The sequence below is a fragment of the Bactrocera neohumeralis genome, unplaced genomic scaffold, assembly GCF_024586455.1.
Source record: "Bactrocera neohumeralis isolate Rockhampton unplaced genomic scaffold, APGP_CSIRO_Bneo_wtdbg2-racon-allhic-juicebox.fasta_v2 cluster10, whole genome shotgun sequence".
NCBI classification, from domain to species: Eukaryota; Metazoa; Arthropoda; class Insecta; order Diptera; family Tephritidae; genus Bactrocera; species Bactrocera neohumeralis.
The window spans coordinates 23,743,120-23,761,087 of NW_026089623.1; the positions used below are offsets into that span (position 1 = coordinate 23,743,120).

At 40.0% G+C, this 17,968-nt stretch overlaps 2 protein-coding genes across 3 annotated transcripts in view; one reads left to right on the top strand and one right to left on the bottom strand.

The window, feature by feature from the left end:
- Nucleotides 1-14,907, top strand: part of LOC126765291 (craniofacial development protein 2-like) — a 332,304-nt gene extending 317,397 nt beyond the window's left edge. The window contains exon 2 of the mRNA XM_050483006.1: nt 14,821-14,907. The gene's annotated coding sequence lies outside the window, so the exon portion shown is untranslated. The remainder of the gene's footprint in view (nt 1-14,820) is intronic.
- Nucleotides 4,178-17,968, bottom strand: part of LOC126765246 (MTOR-associated protein MEAK7) — an 89,881-nt gene continuing 76,090 nt past the window's right edge. For both annotated transcript variants that reach the window (XM_050482934.1, XM_050482935.1), the window contains exons 6-7: nt 4,735-4,926; nt 4,178-4,581 (exon numbers count right to left, since the gene is read on the bottom strand). In XM_050482934.1, coding sequence (XP_050338891.1) covers nt 4,468-4,581; nt 4,735-4,926 — 306 coding nt within the window. In that variant the 3' untranslated portion in view covers nt 4,178-4,467. The remainder of the gene's footprint in view (nt 4,582-4,734; nt 4,927-17,968) is intronic.

A 17,968-nucleotide genomic window follows, 5' to 3' on the forward strand; every position in this document is an offset into this window, starting at 1 on the left:
ATGATGATGAAGAAAATACTATTTGTCAATAAATTGCTAACTTGGCCAGAGTCTAATTCTGAAGGGATGGATAAACATACAGGAATTATTGGTTTCTCATAACCAAGGAATGTCTAACGAAGGATTGATGCAACTGGATTTGGAAAGTGTCAAAGTTTAGCTTCACAGTACATCTCTGAAGCAATTGAGATGTTTTCAAAAACGATCCTGATACCCAAAGAATTTTCGCGTGTGGTAGCAAATGAGAAATGTTACAAAGAACTTTACTTCAACATAAAAAAATATGCTATTCAGCACGTATACAGTGACTGAACAATTTTATAACTTATTTAAGTTTTGTATAAATTTTGCTACTTGACTTTACTTTTGTTTTGTTATTTAAATAATATTCTTTTTTTACATTTAACCCTGTTTTTTTTTATACTCTTGCATCCAGTTGCTGCAGAGTATTATAGTTTTGTTCACCTAACGGTTGTACGTATAACCCAAAACTAATCAAGAGGGATATAGGGTTTTATATATTTAAATGATCAGGAGGACGAGAAAAGTTGAAATCCGGTTGACTGTCTGTCTGTCCGTCCGTCCGTGCAAGCTGCAACTTGAGATATAAGATATAAAACTAATTTGGTACAGGAAGAGTGGACGTGGCCCCGCCCTCCAACAAGTTTAATGTACATATCTCCTAAACCGCTTAAGTTACAATAACCAAATATGTTGAGTACAAATCTTATGTAAACTTTTACCGACAGTCTGAAAATTGATAAAATCGATGGATAACCCCGCTCACGCCCATATAACGCTACTGTTAACCGACGAGATGTTATGAGAGAGCTTAATGGGAGAAGGAGAGAAAATTAGACGACGGGCGCGGCACCACCTACTTTTTGGTGAAATCCCATATCTCGGAACCTGACCAACCGATTTTGATAAAATTGGTATATGTCATTTTTGTTACATTCTTATGTCGTGGAAATTATATTGTGGCAGTAAATGATATACGAGTTTATAAACGAAATGGCTCTTTTAGCAAGCTTTTCACCTAATGGCATCGTTGAAGTTGTTGTTGTCTTGCCCAAATATGGGATAGCATTGAATATATATTTAGTAGCGCCTTCACAAGTCAAAACGGATTTAATGCCATACTTATTTGGCTTACTAGGTAAATACATTTTGAAAGGACAACGCCAACGAAAAACTAACAGCTGTTCGTCTATTGTATTGTAGCTTCCTGGAGTATAATTATCGTTTCACTGTTTTGTTAAGAGGTTCTACACCTTTAAGGCAGGTACAAAAGCATCGGTGGGGCGCAAGTCTCAATGCTTTATCATCCGTTCACAGGCTACTAATTAAAAAGTTGAACCTGTCACGACTCATGGCAGCAATATACCTTTCTCCACGATAGGTTGTATTAAATAATTCACTAGCTGACAAATTATTGTAATTCAAAAATACGGTCTAAGTCAGTATGCCAAGAAAAGCAAACATTTTGAGACAATTTGTATCTGCAAACGCCTTGCTAGTCAAATTATATGTTCGTGTTAGAGATATCTCTGCATTCGTCCACTGAACTATTATTATTGATATTATTTTGTCAGTAAAAAAACATTGAAGGACTAAATCGGATCACATAAGGTTTTAAATGCTCTTGTTGGACCTCTTATTCTTCGAACAACATTCATCGATAGAACTCTATCGGCATTTATTCCATTCGAGGTAGTCCAGCATTATTGACTTTTGCTTCTTAATGTTGGCTAAAGTACTCTTACTATCCGGCTGTCTAAGGACGGACTATTATTGTTGGTTTTTTCTCGATTCTCTTGCACATTAAGATCTTCATCTTCCGCGCGTCGTCTAATATTCCATCTTTTTCCATTTTATTTATTTATACTAAAATGTACTAAATTTTAATAAGAAACACAATAACTAATAATCACTCAAAAATTGTAAAAGTAGCACAAAACATAAACATACGTCCCGGAGACATATGGCTTAGCAATTTCTCAGAATATACAAAACTTACCACCAAAAGTCAACTACCACTGGAATGCTGTATGTAACAACTGAGATAAATGCAAATATGCGTTATGAAAAAATTGTAGTAAGGAGAGCAAAAATGTAAGAAGGTCGTACGCCTCTCAGACGTAGGTTATGAAAGCAGGGTTAAAGATGACTCCTTTCCAAAATATACAATAATAACTCGCCATTTCAGGTTTCGTGCAACAGTGCTCTAAAATAAGGAAATATAATTACTAATGAAATCAGAGAGGCATTCGAGCAGAAACAGTACTGTTCAGCAATAATCCTTGATGTAATTTAGGCATTCGATAAGGTGTGGCATAAAAGCCTCTTATATACAATTAACCCTTACATGTCATATATATATTTATATATGTATAAGTATGTATATACATATATAAATATATCAGCGAAAGGCATGATGCTAAATTGTTTACCATTTGAGATTAGACGATTCTTTGGCGTCCTTCTGTATTTGGGAATAACACAAGTTCCAACTATGCTGATGGGTTGGCCACCAAACTTTAGATTGGTGACTGATGCTAAGAGTATACTAAAATTATGGAGGGAACACTTCTCCGACGCTTAATATAGTCGGAAGTATGCTCAAAGATTAAAATTTAAGTGTGCTTTACCCAATCCACAAAAACGGAGACCCTACAAAAGGCGCCAACTACCGTGGAATAAGTCTGCTAAACATCGCATATAAGGTTCTATCGAGTGTTTGTGAAAGATTAAAGCCCACCGTCAGCAAACTGATTGGGCCTCATCAGTGGTTAACAACCGAGCAGATGGAAAATTCCGAGCCGCTCGATACTAAGCGAGATTTCAAACAAGAGGACTCCCTATTGTCTGCTTTCTCCAGAAGGGTTAACTTGGCTTGGCGACTTGGTTCCCACGTCACTGTTGACAGTCATAACCTCGTCAATCTTGGAATCAGTATTAACACCAACAACAATGTCAGCCTCAAAATCCAACGCAAAATAACTCTTGCCAACAGTTGCTACTTTGAACTGATTAGGTAATTGAGAACTAAAGTCATCTCTCGACGAACAAAGACCAAACTCTATAAGTCACTCTGCACCATGTAGCAGGACAATAATGATGATCCTGCTATAATATTTTCGTTACGTCCGGCAACATCACACCCGACAATTTTCTATCTTGACTTCAATGTGTTCGTTGTTGGTTTCTTTAGTGGGTCTAATCAGGTTGAAACCACAAAATAATCCAAATTTGCAAACAGGAATATTAATTTTACGAAGAAATAAAACGGAAAATTTTAACTGAAATTGGCATTAATGCAACTGCCCATCCGATACTTCAAAATCCAAATAAGTTTTTTTTTAACGTCGTGAGCGTGAATTAATAAAACAAAAAATTGTATAGAATTTAATGTTAAAATCATCTCCGTTGTAACTTAATACAATATAAAGCAAATAATACCTAGTAATTTTTATATACTGTTGGTCAGAGGCTAGCGAAAGCTATAATAACGTAATAAACAGTTTTCCAATGTAGACATAAGTAGACAGCGCTGACTTTGGCCTGATTCTGACTAAATTATAAGATATTCAAATGTGTAAATTGTAACCGATTCTTAAATATCTCGCTGTGATTACAAACGAGCTTTTCGAATCTGTAATCGTTACTAATTTACAAACAGGTCGCTATGATTACACCTGAGCTTTTTATACATTTTTTCAATTTCTCGTAGACGTGTTTAGTTTGAAAACATGGTCGAAGAATCCCTTTTTATTTTAAACCGCCACCAATTTATCAAATTTTCAAATATTAAAAAAACTAGTGTTTATACTTAATCCCGATTTCCCTAATTATTGAGGGGTTCAATGGGTTTTCTCGGGTAAAAAACAACCTTATATCAAGAATTTTTTTTTCATATAAAAATTAAATATTTTATTATAATTTTCATATTTGCAAACATGCACTATAAAAAAAAATTATTGTAGAGGTGTTGTAGAATTTAACAATACAATAAAAAACTTAAGATTTTTTGAAATTCGTACACCCATGTAACCCCTTAAGATTAAAAAAGGACAATATACTGTTTGATCACTCACTAAACAATTTTTTATAACTATTACATAGAAATTGAACTTTAAAAAATTTAAGGTAGTTGAAAAAAAATAAATTATAAAAATCTGTTAATGAAACTTACATATATGTAAATATATGTATTTTTTATACAACTTATGAATATAGAACACCACAAAATGAATGAAAATATTTCCAAACAGCCCCTAGATTTCAAGCTTCGCAACCAATTTTTCTATATCAATTACTTATATTATTGTTTCATTCGTGGTTTGCCACGCTGGGTTCATTAATATGACAGATTTTATGTAAGGATTTTTAATTGATGTAAAATCCTTACAAAGAATTGTAAAGAAATTAATTTTTGCTTCAGCTTAATCCTAAGACAATATATATTCACAAATCCATGTCCGGTTCACGCAGGCCATCCGAATGCATTTCTTTTCCAGCCAATTGAAGCATAACTTTGTCCTCTAAATTTTTATCCAAAATCGAATTGTTTACACCGCCCTGGAATAATTAATTTATTTATTAGAAACAGCGTTATAGCACATGTGTACTAAATTTTGTATTCTCTTTCTAAATATAAATATATGCATACATACATATATAGAAGAAATATAAGGAAATTAGTAAATCAATGACAAATTCTAATATACTTACATCGCCTTCTTCAGAGTCTTCATCTTTAGGTTCGTCACCAATTCCCCAAACTTCTATATTGCGTATTTTATAATCTTTACGCTTGCTAAGCTGCACGTAGTCACGATAGGTTGTACAAGATTCGCTACTTTGTCCTATTCCATAGTCACTATCAATCCATAATCCCCAATAATTAAACTGACCGCCGATTCCCTGCAGGATTAAAATAAAGAATTTAAATAATTTTCATCTAACCATATTCCTAAATTAGCAATCGGCTCTCTTTTTACTCAGATCCAATTGAAGGTTGCTGTACGTAAATTAAAAAAGCGCTTAAGTGTGCGGAAGAATACAAACCTGTAAATCATATAAAGAAACTGAGGTGAAATTCAACAAACAACTAAAACTCCCTTGGAAAGCCCAAAAATACGTTAAGCCACCAGTACATATCAACATGCCCATACTGAAAATTGAGTGGGAATTATGCTCGAAATAAATTTGCAATTTACTTTGCATACCACCTAGAAATGGTATTTGCGTCTAACTAAATTAACTTTTGAAGTTGAAAAAATCAAGATAATAGTACTGCAAAAATTTTAATGGCGTCATCAAATATTGCTGTTGTAGTGCTCTCCTTGATTTTTAATGCTCATTTTCGGACATTATTCTAATTCATGAAAAAATTCGCAGTTCTTTGATAGATAAACCCCGGAAGAATTTAGGTTAGGTTAAGATATCGATCTTAACGGGGATCTCTCTTAGACAACTTAGAACGCTGATCTATTGTGGTACCTAAAGCTCTTAATAATACATCAGATAGACTCTTATATAATAAATTGTTGAAACGGCTAATGCCAGTTTCTGCTATGTCTATTGGTTCGTTGAAAGTAAGCTTACCGAGATGTTTCAACATTAGTCTTGTAAAGGCGGGACAATGGAGGAGAAAGTGCCTTTGACAACTAGTGTTCGAAAGATTTTTAACCTTACCAAATGAGTGCCGATCCGCCAATGTCCTATAAGAACCTCTACAAATTCGGAAAAATGATTTTTTCTAAGGGTAAGTAGTTCAGTAGATCTCTTGTGTTTTACTCTAGACCAAAAGGAACTCGCAATCCCACAGGAACTTAACGGCAACATACTCCTGCTAAACGCAAGCAAGGTCCATTGGTCCATGTGAATGGGGAAAGGTTGTCCTCTCTGGCTAGCTCATCGGCTTTGCAGTTGTCAGCAATTTCGCTATGACCAGGTACTTACTAACGACCTCAACGCTAATATTGCGTTGCTCTGCTCTGCTGTCGAAGCGAATGCCCACCTCCCTGAAGTTATTGCTGGTGTCATTCACGGGGCACCAGAGGTGCCGATGAGAGACGCTCTTTAGAGCCCATTGCGATATCACTTTGAGGTACCCTTTGATTTCATCGTAGACGGAATTTAGAAATTTTCATTTAGCCATAAGAACTATCGTAGATATTCACCCGAAGCCCTCGTTCCTCGAGTTGTTTAAGTAGGTCGTCAACCACCAAGATCCAAAGCAGAATATTTAAAAAAAAGTGTTACTAAATTGCTAAAGACGACTCGTTACCAAAATATAATAACACACAAGTTCGGGTTTCATGCAAAACATGGCACCGTAGAATAACTAAATAGAAATCGGAGAAACACTCGAGCACAGAATACTCATGGGCGTAGTTCAGCTATTCGCTATGGTGTGGCATGTAGGCCATTTATATTAATTTAAAACAATGGGTCCGTCCAAGAAATGCGATGGACGGGAAAAAAACAGAGACGAGTAGGTCCTTGTGGCATTTACTACAGTGGCCATATAAAGGAGTGCAAGTCTGGTGTGGGATTCGTGGTGGGAGAGAGACTCCGTCGCCGAGTACTATCATTCACTCCGGTAAATGAACGTCTAGCTGCAATCCGCATCAAAGCGAGGTTCTTCAACATATCGCTGATTTGCGCCCACGCCCCGACGGAAGAAAAGGACGATGTGACCAAAGATGCCTTCTATTAGCGCTTGGAGCGCTCCTATGAGAGCCGCCCCGCCACGATGTCAAAATCGTGCTTAGCGACTTAAACGCCAGGGTGGGCAAAAAAGGTATCTTTGGCACTACGGTCGGTAAATTCAGCCTCCACGACGAAACATCCCCAAATGGGTTGAGGCTGATCGACTTCGCCGGGGCCCGAAATATGGTTATCTGTAGTACTAGATTCCAGCACAGGAAAATACATCAAGCTACCTGGCTGTCTCCGGATCTAAAAACCACCAACCAGATCGATCATGTTGTGATAAACGTCAGACACGTCTCCAGTGTTTTAGATGTCCGTGCGCTCCGAGGTCCTAACATCGACTCGGACCACTATCTTGTTGCAGCCAAGATTCGCATCCGCCTCTGTGCAGCAAAAAAAACGCACGTCAACAAACACAAGAAAGGTTCGACGTCGAGAAGCTGTAATCACAACAGACAACAGAACGATTTTCTACTCGGCCTGCACTCCTGCTCTCTGAGAGCACTCGTCAACAACTCGGCATAAGGGAACTGTGGGACGGCATTTCAAACTCCTTACGTACAGCTGCAACCGAAACTGGTTTTCGGAAAATGCAAAAGAACACCTGGCACGACGAGGAGTGCCGTGTCGCAGCGGAGAGAAAACAGACTGCCTACCTCGCAACGTTACAATCGACCACAACACGTGCGGGATGGGATAGATACCGAGAGTTGAAGAGGGAAGCGAGACGCATTTGTAGACAGAAAAAGAAAAAGGCCGAAATGCGTGAGTATGAAGCTTGATAAGCTGGCCGTCAGGGGTAATGCTCGAAAATTCTATGTAAAAATGCGGCGGCTTACAGAAGGTTTCAAGACCGGAGCATACTCTTGTAGAACCCCCAAAGGTGATCTAGTCACCGATGCCCAGAGCATACTTAAATTATGGAGGGAACACTTCTCCAGCCTGCTGAATGGCAGTGAACGTACAACACCAGGAGAACGAACCCGATTCCCCAATCGATGACGATGGAGCAGACATTCCATTGCCCAACCATTCGAATAGCAATTACCCGCCTGAAGAACAACAAAGCGACGAAGACCGATGGATTGCCGGCCGAGCTATTCAAACACGGCGGCGAAGAACTGATAAGGAGCATGCATCAGCTTCTTTGTACAATATGGTCGAATGAAAGGATACCCAACGATTGGAAATTAAGTGTGCTATGCCCAATCCATAAAAAGGGAGACCCCACAATCTGCGCCAACTACCGTGGGATAAGCCTCCTCAACATCGCGTATAAGGTTCTATCGAGCGTATTGTGTGAAAGATTAAATCCCACCGTCAACAAACTGATTGGACCCTATCAATGTGGCTTTAGACCTGGCAAATCAACAACTGGCCAGATATTCCCCATTCGCCAAATCTTGGAAAAGACCCGTGAAAAGAGAACCGACACACACCACCTCTTCGTCGATTTCAAAGCTGCTTTCGACAGCACGAAAAGGAACTGCCTTTATGTCGCGATGTCTGAATTTGGTATCCCCGCAAAACTAATACGGCTGTGCAAACTGACGTTGAGCAACACCAAAAGCTCCGTCAAGAGAGGGACCTCTCCGAGCCGTTCGATACCAAACGAGGTTTCAGACAAGGCGATTCCCTATCGTGCGACTTTTTCAACCTGCTTTTGGAGAAAATAGTTCGAGCCGCAGAACTAAATAGAGAAGGTCTTCTATAAGAGTGTACAGCTGCTGGCGTATGCCGATGATATTGATATCATTGGCCTCAACACCCGCGCCGTTAGTTTCGCTTTCTCCAGACTGGACAAGGAAGCAATGCAAATGGGTCTGGCAGTGAACGAGGGCAAGGCGAAATATCTCCTGTCATCAAATAAACAGTCGTCGCACTCGCGACTTGGCTCTCACGTCACTACTGACAGTCATAACATGAAGTCGTAGATAATTTCGTCTATTTTGGAACCAGCGTAAACACCACCAACAATGTCAGCCTATGAAATCCAACGCAGGATAACTCTTGCCAACAGGTGCTACTTCGGACTGAGTAGGCAATTGAGAAATAAAGTGCTGTCTCGACGAACAAAAACCAAACTCTATAAGTCACTCGGAATTTCCGTCCTGCTATATGGTGCCGAGGCTTGGATAACATCTGATGAGTCGGCGTTGCGAGTTTTCGAGAGAAATGTTCCGCGAAAGATTTATGGTCCTTTGCACGTTGGCCATGGTGAATATCGCATTCGATGGAACGATGAGCTGTATGAGATATACGACGACATTGTCATATTTCAGCGAATTAAAAGTCAGCGGCTACGCTGGCTAGGTCAGGTAGAGAAGGACCTGGCTTCGCTTGGAATATCCAATTGGCGCCACGTTGCGAAAAGAAGAAACGACTGGCGCGCTGTTGTTTACTCGGCTATAATCGCGTAAGCGGTGCCTACGCCAGTAAAGAAGTAAAATGCTAGAGATCGGGGTGCGCGTTGCCTAGTACCAAACGGGTTTCACCACGAAGCAGCGACCTATATTCAGTCGATAACATGTAAGTGGGGGCTGTATATATTGAATATTTCGAACTCGACATCGTCTGACCGGATAGCTATACCCTGGATATTCTAGGGTAGCATCTCTGCGGTCGATATCTTCATCGATTGAACGATATTGCACGGTATTGTGTAGTATGAAGGCTAGGCTTCCAATGTTATCGCGTTCGCGATCCTTACGTACGACGTTGAAACCTGCACAACTCAGAAGATCTGAGATCTTTTTGGACTGCAGCTATCGGTACGCGTTCCCGGCTTATAAAAGCAACATCTTCTCGATCTTGCTCTGCAGTTCGTTGCAATTAAATTATAAGATACGGATTTCTCGCGGGTGTCCGTGGGTGGCGCTGGGGATAAGGGAGTGGCGTGTAGGCGGTGGCTGTTGCAGGTATAAAACTCGCAGGGGCGATTGTCGCTCTGTGGTGTTAGTTGGCGACGCCAGTTGGGTGTTACATACATACATATATACGACACACCCCATCACGTGTAGTGCGCAGGCCGGAACACGTCGGGAAATGACAACAGCCAGTACATGCATTACACTTGGCTGATGTAACATTCCGACGTATAACTGTTTGACACACGGAACAGACTGTGCGAGGAACCAGGAGTTGCTGAGAGGTTCTCGCACAAGGATTGGAGCAGGATGAAGATTGGAGAGACAGATCAGAATGGGAGTCATGTTGCCTATTTGAGCTCCTATGGACCGTGGAGGTACTTTGTTGTCCGCTCGCGTGGAGGTGCGGCGCAGTGCTCGAACTAGTTGTTGATTGTACAGCCGTAGAGGCTAAGATCGCGGTAGTCCGTTGGCAACATGGGGTCACGAAACTCGTGGTCCACTCGCCGTGTGTCTTAGGGTCTGAGAAGGTCTTAAGATGATCCCATCCATCGCATTTATTACACCCGACCGAGGTGGAGTTTGAATGGAGCCTTTTAGCGCAAACGCAGCAGAATAATTCCTCCGAGCTCGGGTTGGACTCAATGCCAGCACGAGTCAGGAGTCTACGGAGCATCCCTGCTGCAAGGCGGTGCTTCAGTGATGACAAGCTTAAACTAAGACTTACCAATATTTATATTATTTATCGGGTAAATTCCGGCTCATGTGGAAATTTGTGAAACACCGATGTTACAGACTTAGCATCCTCTTTGAGTTTAATTCTATTTAGAGCTTGAATAGTTCTAACAGTTACAGACAGATTAAAAGCGCTTGCTATATCTGCAGCTTTTTCTCCATTTTTAAAGCGTGAAAAATATCCAATTTTTTTTATCAAACTTAGATTGCTATAAATTTTACCAACACTGAGTTTTCGGCTCGTGTTTATTATACCCAAAGAGTTTAAACATAAATAAATACAAATAAAGAATGGTCAAGTTCGGGTGTAACTGAACATTTTATACACTTACAGATGCTGGCAAAACTTTGAACTTTAAAAAATATTGCGAAAGATTTAAACATCCATTATTCGATGAAATCGGGAATAAATTACAAACAAATTTGGAACCTTCTTACTTAGTATACATACATATATTGAAGGCAATAAACTTAGACTTAGTTTTATTGCCATATTTCAGTTTAAGTCAATAAAAATTATATTAAAAACATCTTCATTACTATTTTTGCAAATACTAAATACATTAAATGATACAAAGGGTTTCATTAAGGTACTTCCAATACAATCACCAATCATATGGAAAAAAGGCAGCAGGATATTCGAAAATTCTGCTGAAATGAAAAATACATGATGAAATGACATGAGTCAAGTCTGCGTACAGCTGCACAAGAACAGCAATTCGCGAGTTTTAGTTTAGTTTTTTTCGATAACTTGTGCGATTTTAAAATAACAATTTTAGTTTTTTAAGTAATTAAATAAGTAAGAGGTCTTTAAATCAGTCATTTTAATGAAAGGCAAGGAAATTGATACCGATGAAAGAAAAATCATCATAAAGCTATACATATGTTGAGGCCAAACGATTAACAGAAATAGGGATAGTAGTCGTCCGAACGCATTCATCGGTACATAGAGTGGTCAAAAATTATATTTCAACTGGATATATTTTATCAAAACACCGTGCTGGTCGGCCAACTCTCTTACCAAATCGCGAAAACAAGTGTGTTGTACAACTAGCTCAGCTAAATCCAAGGATGACCACTCATCAATTGCAACTGGAAGTGCAGCAAAGTTGTTCTAAAGTTTTTTCAGAAACGGATGGATTTCGCAAATGAATATGTTTCAAAACCCCCAGAGTTTGGAATACTGGGACGAAATTGATAAGGAGGAAAAGGGGGAAAAAGGGGGTACGAAAAAGAAAATATGGTGCCAAGTGTGAAACATGTTTCATTGATAATAGTACTATAAACAAGAGAAAACGTTAACTTCGGCTGCACCGCTAATATACCCTTCACAGGTGCATTTCTTTTACTAACTATGCGTTCAGTTTATATGGGAGAAATATGCTACAGTAATCCGATCTGAACATTTTTTTCCATACAAGCCCTTGATTCCGATCGATCGGTTTGTATGGCAGCTATATGCTATAGTGAGCCGATCTGAACAATTTGTTCCGATATTACATTATTTTTATGAACAACAACTCATACCAAATTTCGTGAAGATAGAAGTTCCGACAAATGAGCAGTTTCTTGAAGAGAAAATGACGTTCAAAACTGAGGGACTAGTTCGTATATACACAGCTGAGCATTTATACATATATATGTATACAGTACTTCATAGGGGCTCCGAAAGAAACTACATTGCAAACTTAATATACCCTGTTGAGGGTATAAAAATAGGTTCAGTCGGGTCAATACTTTCCTTGCCCCACAGATATTTATTATAAATATTTTCGAAATTTCAATTGACTTTATACCACTTATATCGGCCAGTGTGCTAGCTATTTAAATGACATTGAGTGTTTTTCTAATAGCAGTGTGACGACAAAATCTTCCAAGCTCGAGCTTTTCTCGTATAAAAACGGTTTTTGTTCCTAAAGGATATATAACAAACAAAAATAAAAACAAAAAAAAACGTTAACTTCGGTTGCACCGAAGCTAAATACCCTCCACAGGTGCATTTCTGTTAGTAACTATGTGCTCAGTTTGTATGGAAGCTATATGCTATAGTAATCCGTTCTAAATATATTTTGTTAAATGTGAAAGTGGTCCATACAAGAACTTTATTCCGATCGTTCGGTTTGTATGGCAGCTATATGCTATAGTTAACCGATCTGAACAATTTCTTCGGAGATTACATTGTTACCTTAGAAAATAACATATATCAAATTTCGTGAATATATCTTGTCAAATGTGAAAGTGGTCAATACAAGCATTTGATTCCGATCGTTCAGTTTGTATGGCAGCTATATGCTATAGTTAACCGATCTGAACAATTTCTTCGGAGATTACATTGTTGCCTTAAAAAATAACATATACCAAATTTCGTGAATATATCTTGTCAAATGTGAAAGTTGTCCATACAAGAACTTGATTCCGATCGTTCAGTTTGTATGGCAGCTATATGCTATAGTGGTCCGATATCGGCCGTTCCGACAAATGAGCAGCTTCTTGAGCAAAATTTCAAAACGATATCTTAAAAACTGAGAGACTAGTTCGTATATATACAGACAGACGGACAGACAGACAGACGGACATGGCTAAATCGACTCAGCTCGACATACTGATCATTTATATATGTATGTATATACTTTATAGGATCTCCGACGATTCCTTCTGGGTGTTACAAATTTCGTGACTAACTTAATATACCCTGTTCAGGGTATAATAATAAATTTACCGCTATTTATATTTTTTTGCAGGATCTAGGAAAATATTTCCTTTATTTCCGATAGTAGATATCTTTTCGAGAATGGAGTCATTTGTAGAAGTTCACGCAAGTGAGGAAAGTTCTCTGATCGCCATTCACTTGGGAGTGGCCAGAAACGATTCTTTTACATATGACTCAAGCAGCTCACGACTTCCGGTCTTTGACCAAGTATCCTCTGGGTAGCGTAAGAACTTCCGTTCGAAGGCGAGCTAAAGTGAGAAGGCGAAACATCCCCATAGGGTTGTGCGCTGGGTTTGGGACCCGCCACGTAAAAAGCTCGCCCCAATGAAAAACTACCAACAGCCTCGGATGAGAAACCTTTTGATGACGACCATGGCAAACGAAATAAGGACTACGAATTGAGGGCATGCACCTGGAATGTCCGGTGCCTTAATTGGGAAGGTGCCGCTGCCCAGCTGGTTGATGTCCTCGGGAAAATAAAGGCTGGCATCACCGCCGTCCAAGAAAGGCGATGGACAGGACGAGTAGGTCCTTGTGGCATTTGCTACAGTGGCCATATAAAGGAGCGCAAGTTTGGTGTGGGATTCGTGGTAGGAGAGAGACTCCGTCGCCGAGTACTATCATTCGCTCCGGTGATTGAGCGTCTAGCCACAATCCGCATCAAAGCGAGGTTCTTCAACATATCGCTGATTTGCGCCCGCACCCCGACGAAAGAGAAGGGCGATGTGACCAAAGATATCTTTTATGAGTGCTTGGAGCGCACTTATGAGGGCTGCCCCCGCCACGATGTCAAAATCGTGCTTGGCGACTCGGACCACTATCTTGTTGCAGCTAAGATTCGCACCCACCTCTGTGCAGCAAAAAACGCAAGCCACCAAACGCAAGAAAGGTTCGACGTCGAGAAGCTGTAATCAAAACAGACAGCCGAACGATTTTCTACTCGGCTTGCACTCCTGCTCTCTGAGAGCACTCGTCAACAACTCGGTATAAGGGAACTGTGGGAAGACATTTCAAACTCCTTACGTACAGCTGCAACTGAAACCATTGGTTTTCGGAAAGTTCAAAAGAACAGCTGGTACGACGAGGAGTGCCGTGTCGCAGCGGAGAGAAAACAGGCTGCCTACCTCGCAACGTTACGATCGACCACTACACGTGCGGGATGGGATAGATACCGAGAGTTGAAGAGGGAAGCGAGACGCATTTGTAGACAGAAGAAGAAAAAGGCCAAAATGCGTGAGTACGAAGAGCTTGATAAGCTGGCCGACAGGGGTAATGCTCGAAAATTCTACGAAAAAATGCGGCGGCTTACAGAAGGTTTCAAGACCAGAGCATACTCTTGTAGAACCCCCAAAGGTGATCTAGTCACTGATGCCCAGAGCATACTTAAATTAAGGAGGGAACACTTCTCCAGCCTGCTGAATGGCAGTGAACGCACAACACCAGGAGAAGGAGAACCCGATTCCCCAATCGATGACGATGGAGCAGACGTTCTATTACCCGACCATGAAGAAGTTCAAATAGCAATTGCCCGCCTGAAGAACAACAAAGCGGCAGGGGCCGACGGATTGCCGGCCGAGCTATTCAAACACGGCGGCGAAGAACTGATAAGGAGCATGCATCAGCTTTTTGTAAAATATGGTCTGACGAAAGCATGCCCAACGATTGGAATTTAAGTGTGCTATGCCCAATCCATAAGAAAGGTGACCCCACAATCTGCGCCAACTACCGTGGGATAAGCCTCCTCAACATCGCGTATAAGGTTCTATCGGACGTATTGTGTGAAAGATTAAAGCACACCGTCAACAAACTGATTGGACCTTATCAGTGTGGCTTCAGACCTGGCAAATCAACAACCGACCAGATATTCACCATGCGCCAAATGTTGGAAAAAAAGATTCTCCTGTGAAAGAAGAATCGACACACCACCTCTTCGTCGATTTCAAAGCTGCTTTCGACAGCACGAAAAGGAGCTGCCTTTATGCAGCGATGTCTGAATTTGATATCCCCGCAAAACTAATACGGCTGTGCAAACTGACGTTGAGCAACACCAAAAGCTCCGTCAAGAGAGGGACCTCTCCGAGCCGTTCGATACCAAACGAGGTTTCAGACAAGGCGATTCCCTATCGTGTGACTCTTTCAACCTGCTTCTGGAGAAAATAGTTCGAGCTGCAGAACTTAATGAAGAAGGTACCATCTTTTATAAGAGTGTACGGCGTATGCCAATGATATTGATATCATGAAGAAGGTACCATCTTTTATAAGAGTGTACGGCGTATGCCGATGATATTGATATCATTGGCCTCAACACCCGCGCCGTTAGTTTCGCTTTCTCCAGACTGGACAAGGAAGCAATGCAAATGGGTCTTGCAGTGAACGAGGGCAAGACGAAATATCTAGTGTCATCAAACAAACAGTCGTCGCACTCGCGACTTGGCTCTCACGTCACTGTTGGCAGTCATAACTTTGAAGTTGTAGATAAGTTCGTCTATTTAGGAACCAGTATAATCACCACCAACAATGTCAGCCTGAAAAGCCAACGCAGGATTACTCTTGCCAACAGGTGTTACTTCGGACTGAGTAGGCAATTGAAAAGTAAAGTCCTCTCTCGACGAACAAAAGCTAAACTCTATAAGTCGCTCATAATTCCCGTCCTGCTGTATGGTGCAGAGGCTTGGGCGATGACAATAACTGATTAGTCGACGTTGCGAATTTTCGAGAGAAAGGTTCTGCGAAAAATTTATGGTCCTTTGCGCATTGGCCACGGCGAATATCGCATTCGATGGAACGATAAGCTCTATGAGATATACGACGACATTGACATAGTTCAGCGAATTAAAAGACAGCGGCTACGCTGGCTAGGTCATGTTGTCCGAATGGACGAAGACACTCCAGCTCTGAAAGTATTCGACGCAGTAGCCACCGGGGAAAGCAGAGGAAGAGAAAGACCTCCACCCCGTTGGAAGGCAATTGGCACCACGTAGCGAAAAGAAGAAACGACTGGCGCGCTGTTGTTAACTCGGCTATAATCGCGTAAGCGGAGTCTACGCCACTAAAGAAGAAAAAGAAATTATAGCACACACATTTCATGCTGATGTCTTAAGCTTTCTTTCAGTATTGATGTCAAATAACTGAAGAAATGTAAAGGAGAAAAAGGCTTGATTTTATCATATTTGGTTTCGATGTTCTTCTTGTAGTAGCAATTCATTTCTATGAACTTTCATATTTTAAAATTTATAAAATCAAATCACTCTAGTGGCAACGCAAGATTCGGAGCTGCAGTTCCAATAAAATCTGGGGTCGAATCGTTATATTCGTGCACGGATCGGCAAACATTCGAAAAAAAATTACGTGATACGTCAATCGTATTCGGTGATTGGCATTATGACATACGATAGCAAACGGATCGTAATGTATTTTCAATTCACAATAGTTTTTAAATTCCACAATGCTTTGGATCGTATTTTTAGGTCACAATAGATGTGGAACTGTCAAAACTTTTGCGAAATTTTCAATAAACTAACAAAAGCTAATTAATTTTCAAAATGAATCCAACTTTGTTTTTTCATTTGAGCTCTAGTGAAAGTGATGGGGATACAAAAATAGTGCGGAGATAACTGAGAGATCGTAGCAATAGCGTAGGTATAAACAAAAAATTATGAATCCTCATTAACAAAATTTTCTTTGTAGATGTATCGTTGAACAAAGCATTGGAATTTTAAAAAGACGGTGGAGAATTTTAGGAAATTGGCAAGAGAGAAAGGTATCACCCCACAAAAGTGGAAGATTTGCTAACGTTTCAGGCATTACATAACATCTGCATAAAACTTACAACAAGTTGCGACCCTCAAAATTGCGATTTTTATCACACTCAAGAAATGGACACCGGGGTAGCGAACCGCTTCACCGCAATCGACCAAACGATAAGAGATCAAATAAAGTATTCTTTAATAAATTTAATTCAAAAATGTATATGTCCTTAACCTTGTAAATAATTTTATTTTTATTGTCAACTAAAATACAACAATTTTGTTCATATAAATAAATTTTTTTTAATTTTTAATGAGATATTCCATTCATTGGTTTCTTGTTTATGTTCTTTATTACTAAAAATTATAGAACACTTAAAATTTAAAAAAATTTTGCTCACATTTCCATAAATTTGTCTATCACGATTGGTAGTTCGCGCTCGAACGACGATTCAAACGAACGGATACGTTTATACTATACTCGTTCACGTATGTCGTCATGCCAGATTACGATAGAAGCGCTACGATCACGTATGTCATAATACGAAATACAGGCTTTTACGTGACGAGTGATACGTTCACGGATGTAACGATTCGACCCCTGGTATTTCGTACACGGAACTTCAACCTTTTTAATGTCTTTGCGTTCAGGTAGCAATGGTAATGTTTCCCAGCCCTCTTGAAAATTTAACGATAGCTGCCATGTATATTCCTCCGCGACACAATCTATCGCAGGACATGTATGAGCAAATTATGAACCAATTTAGTAATAAATTCATTGCTGGTAGTGATTTTAATGCAAAAAACAAGTGGTGGCGTTCATAGCTCACAAATACTGAGAACTTTGGAATTGCAATGGTTTGATGTGTCATTCAACTGGTGAACCAACTTACCAGCCATCTGACCTAACGAAAATTCCAGTTCGGGTCTCCTTTCTGATCACAGCGCAGTTCTGCTCGAAGTAAATACGCCGGTACTCGCAATGAATAAACCCACCAAACAAATTGGCAAACATTTTAAATTATCGTAAACGGCAAGAGGAAAGTGGGGATCCCAACATCGCTATTTCCTCTAAAGTAGATATCGATTATGCTGCGGAAGTCTTGACCAGAAGCACACACAATATTGCCCATACAAGTACGCCAGAAGCTAAAATCACACAGAGCGTCCACAATCGGAACAGACAT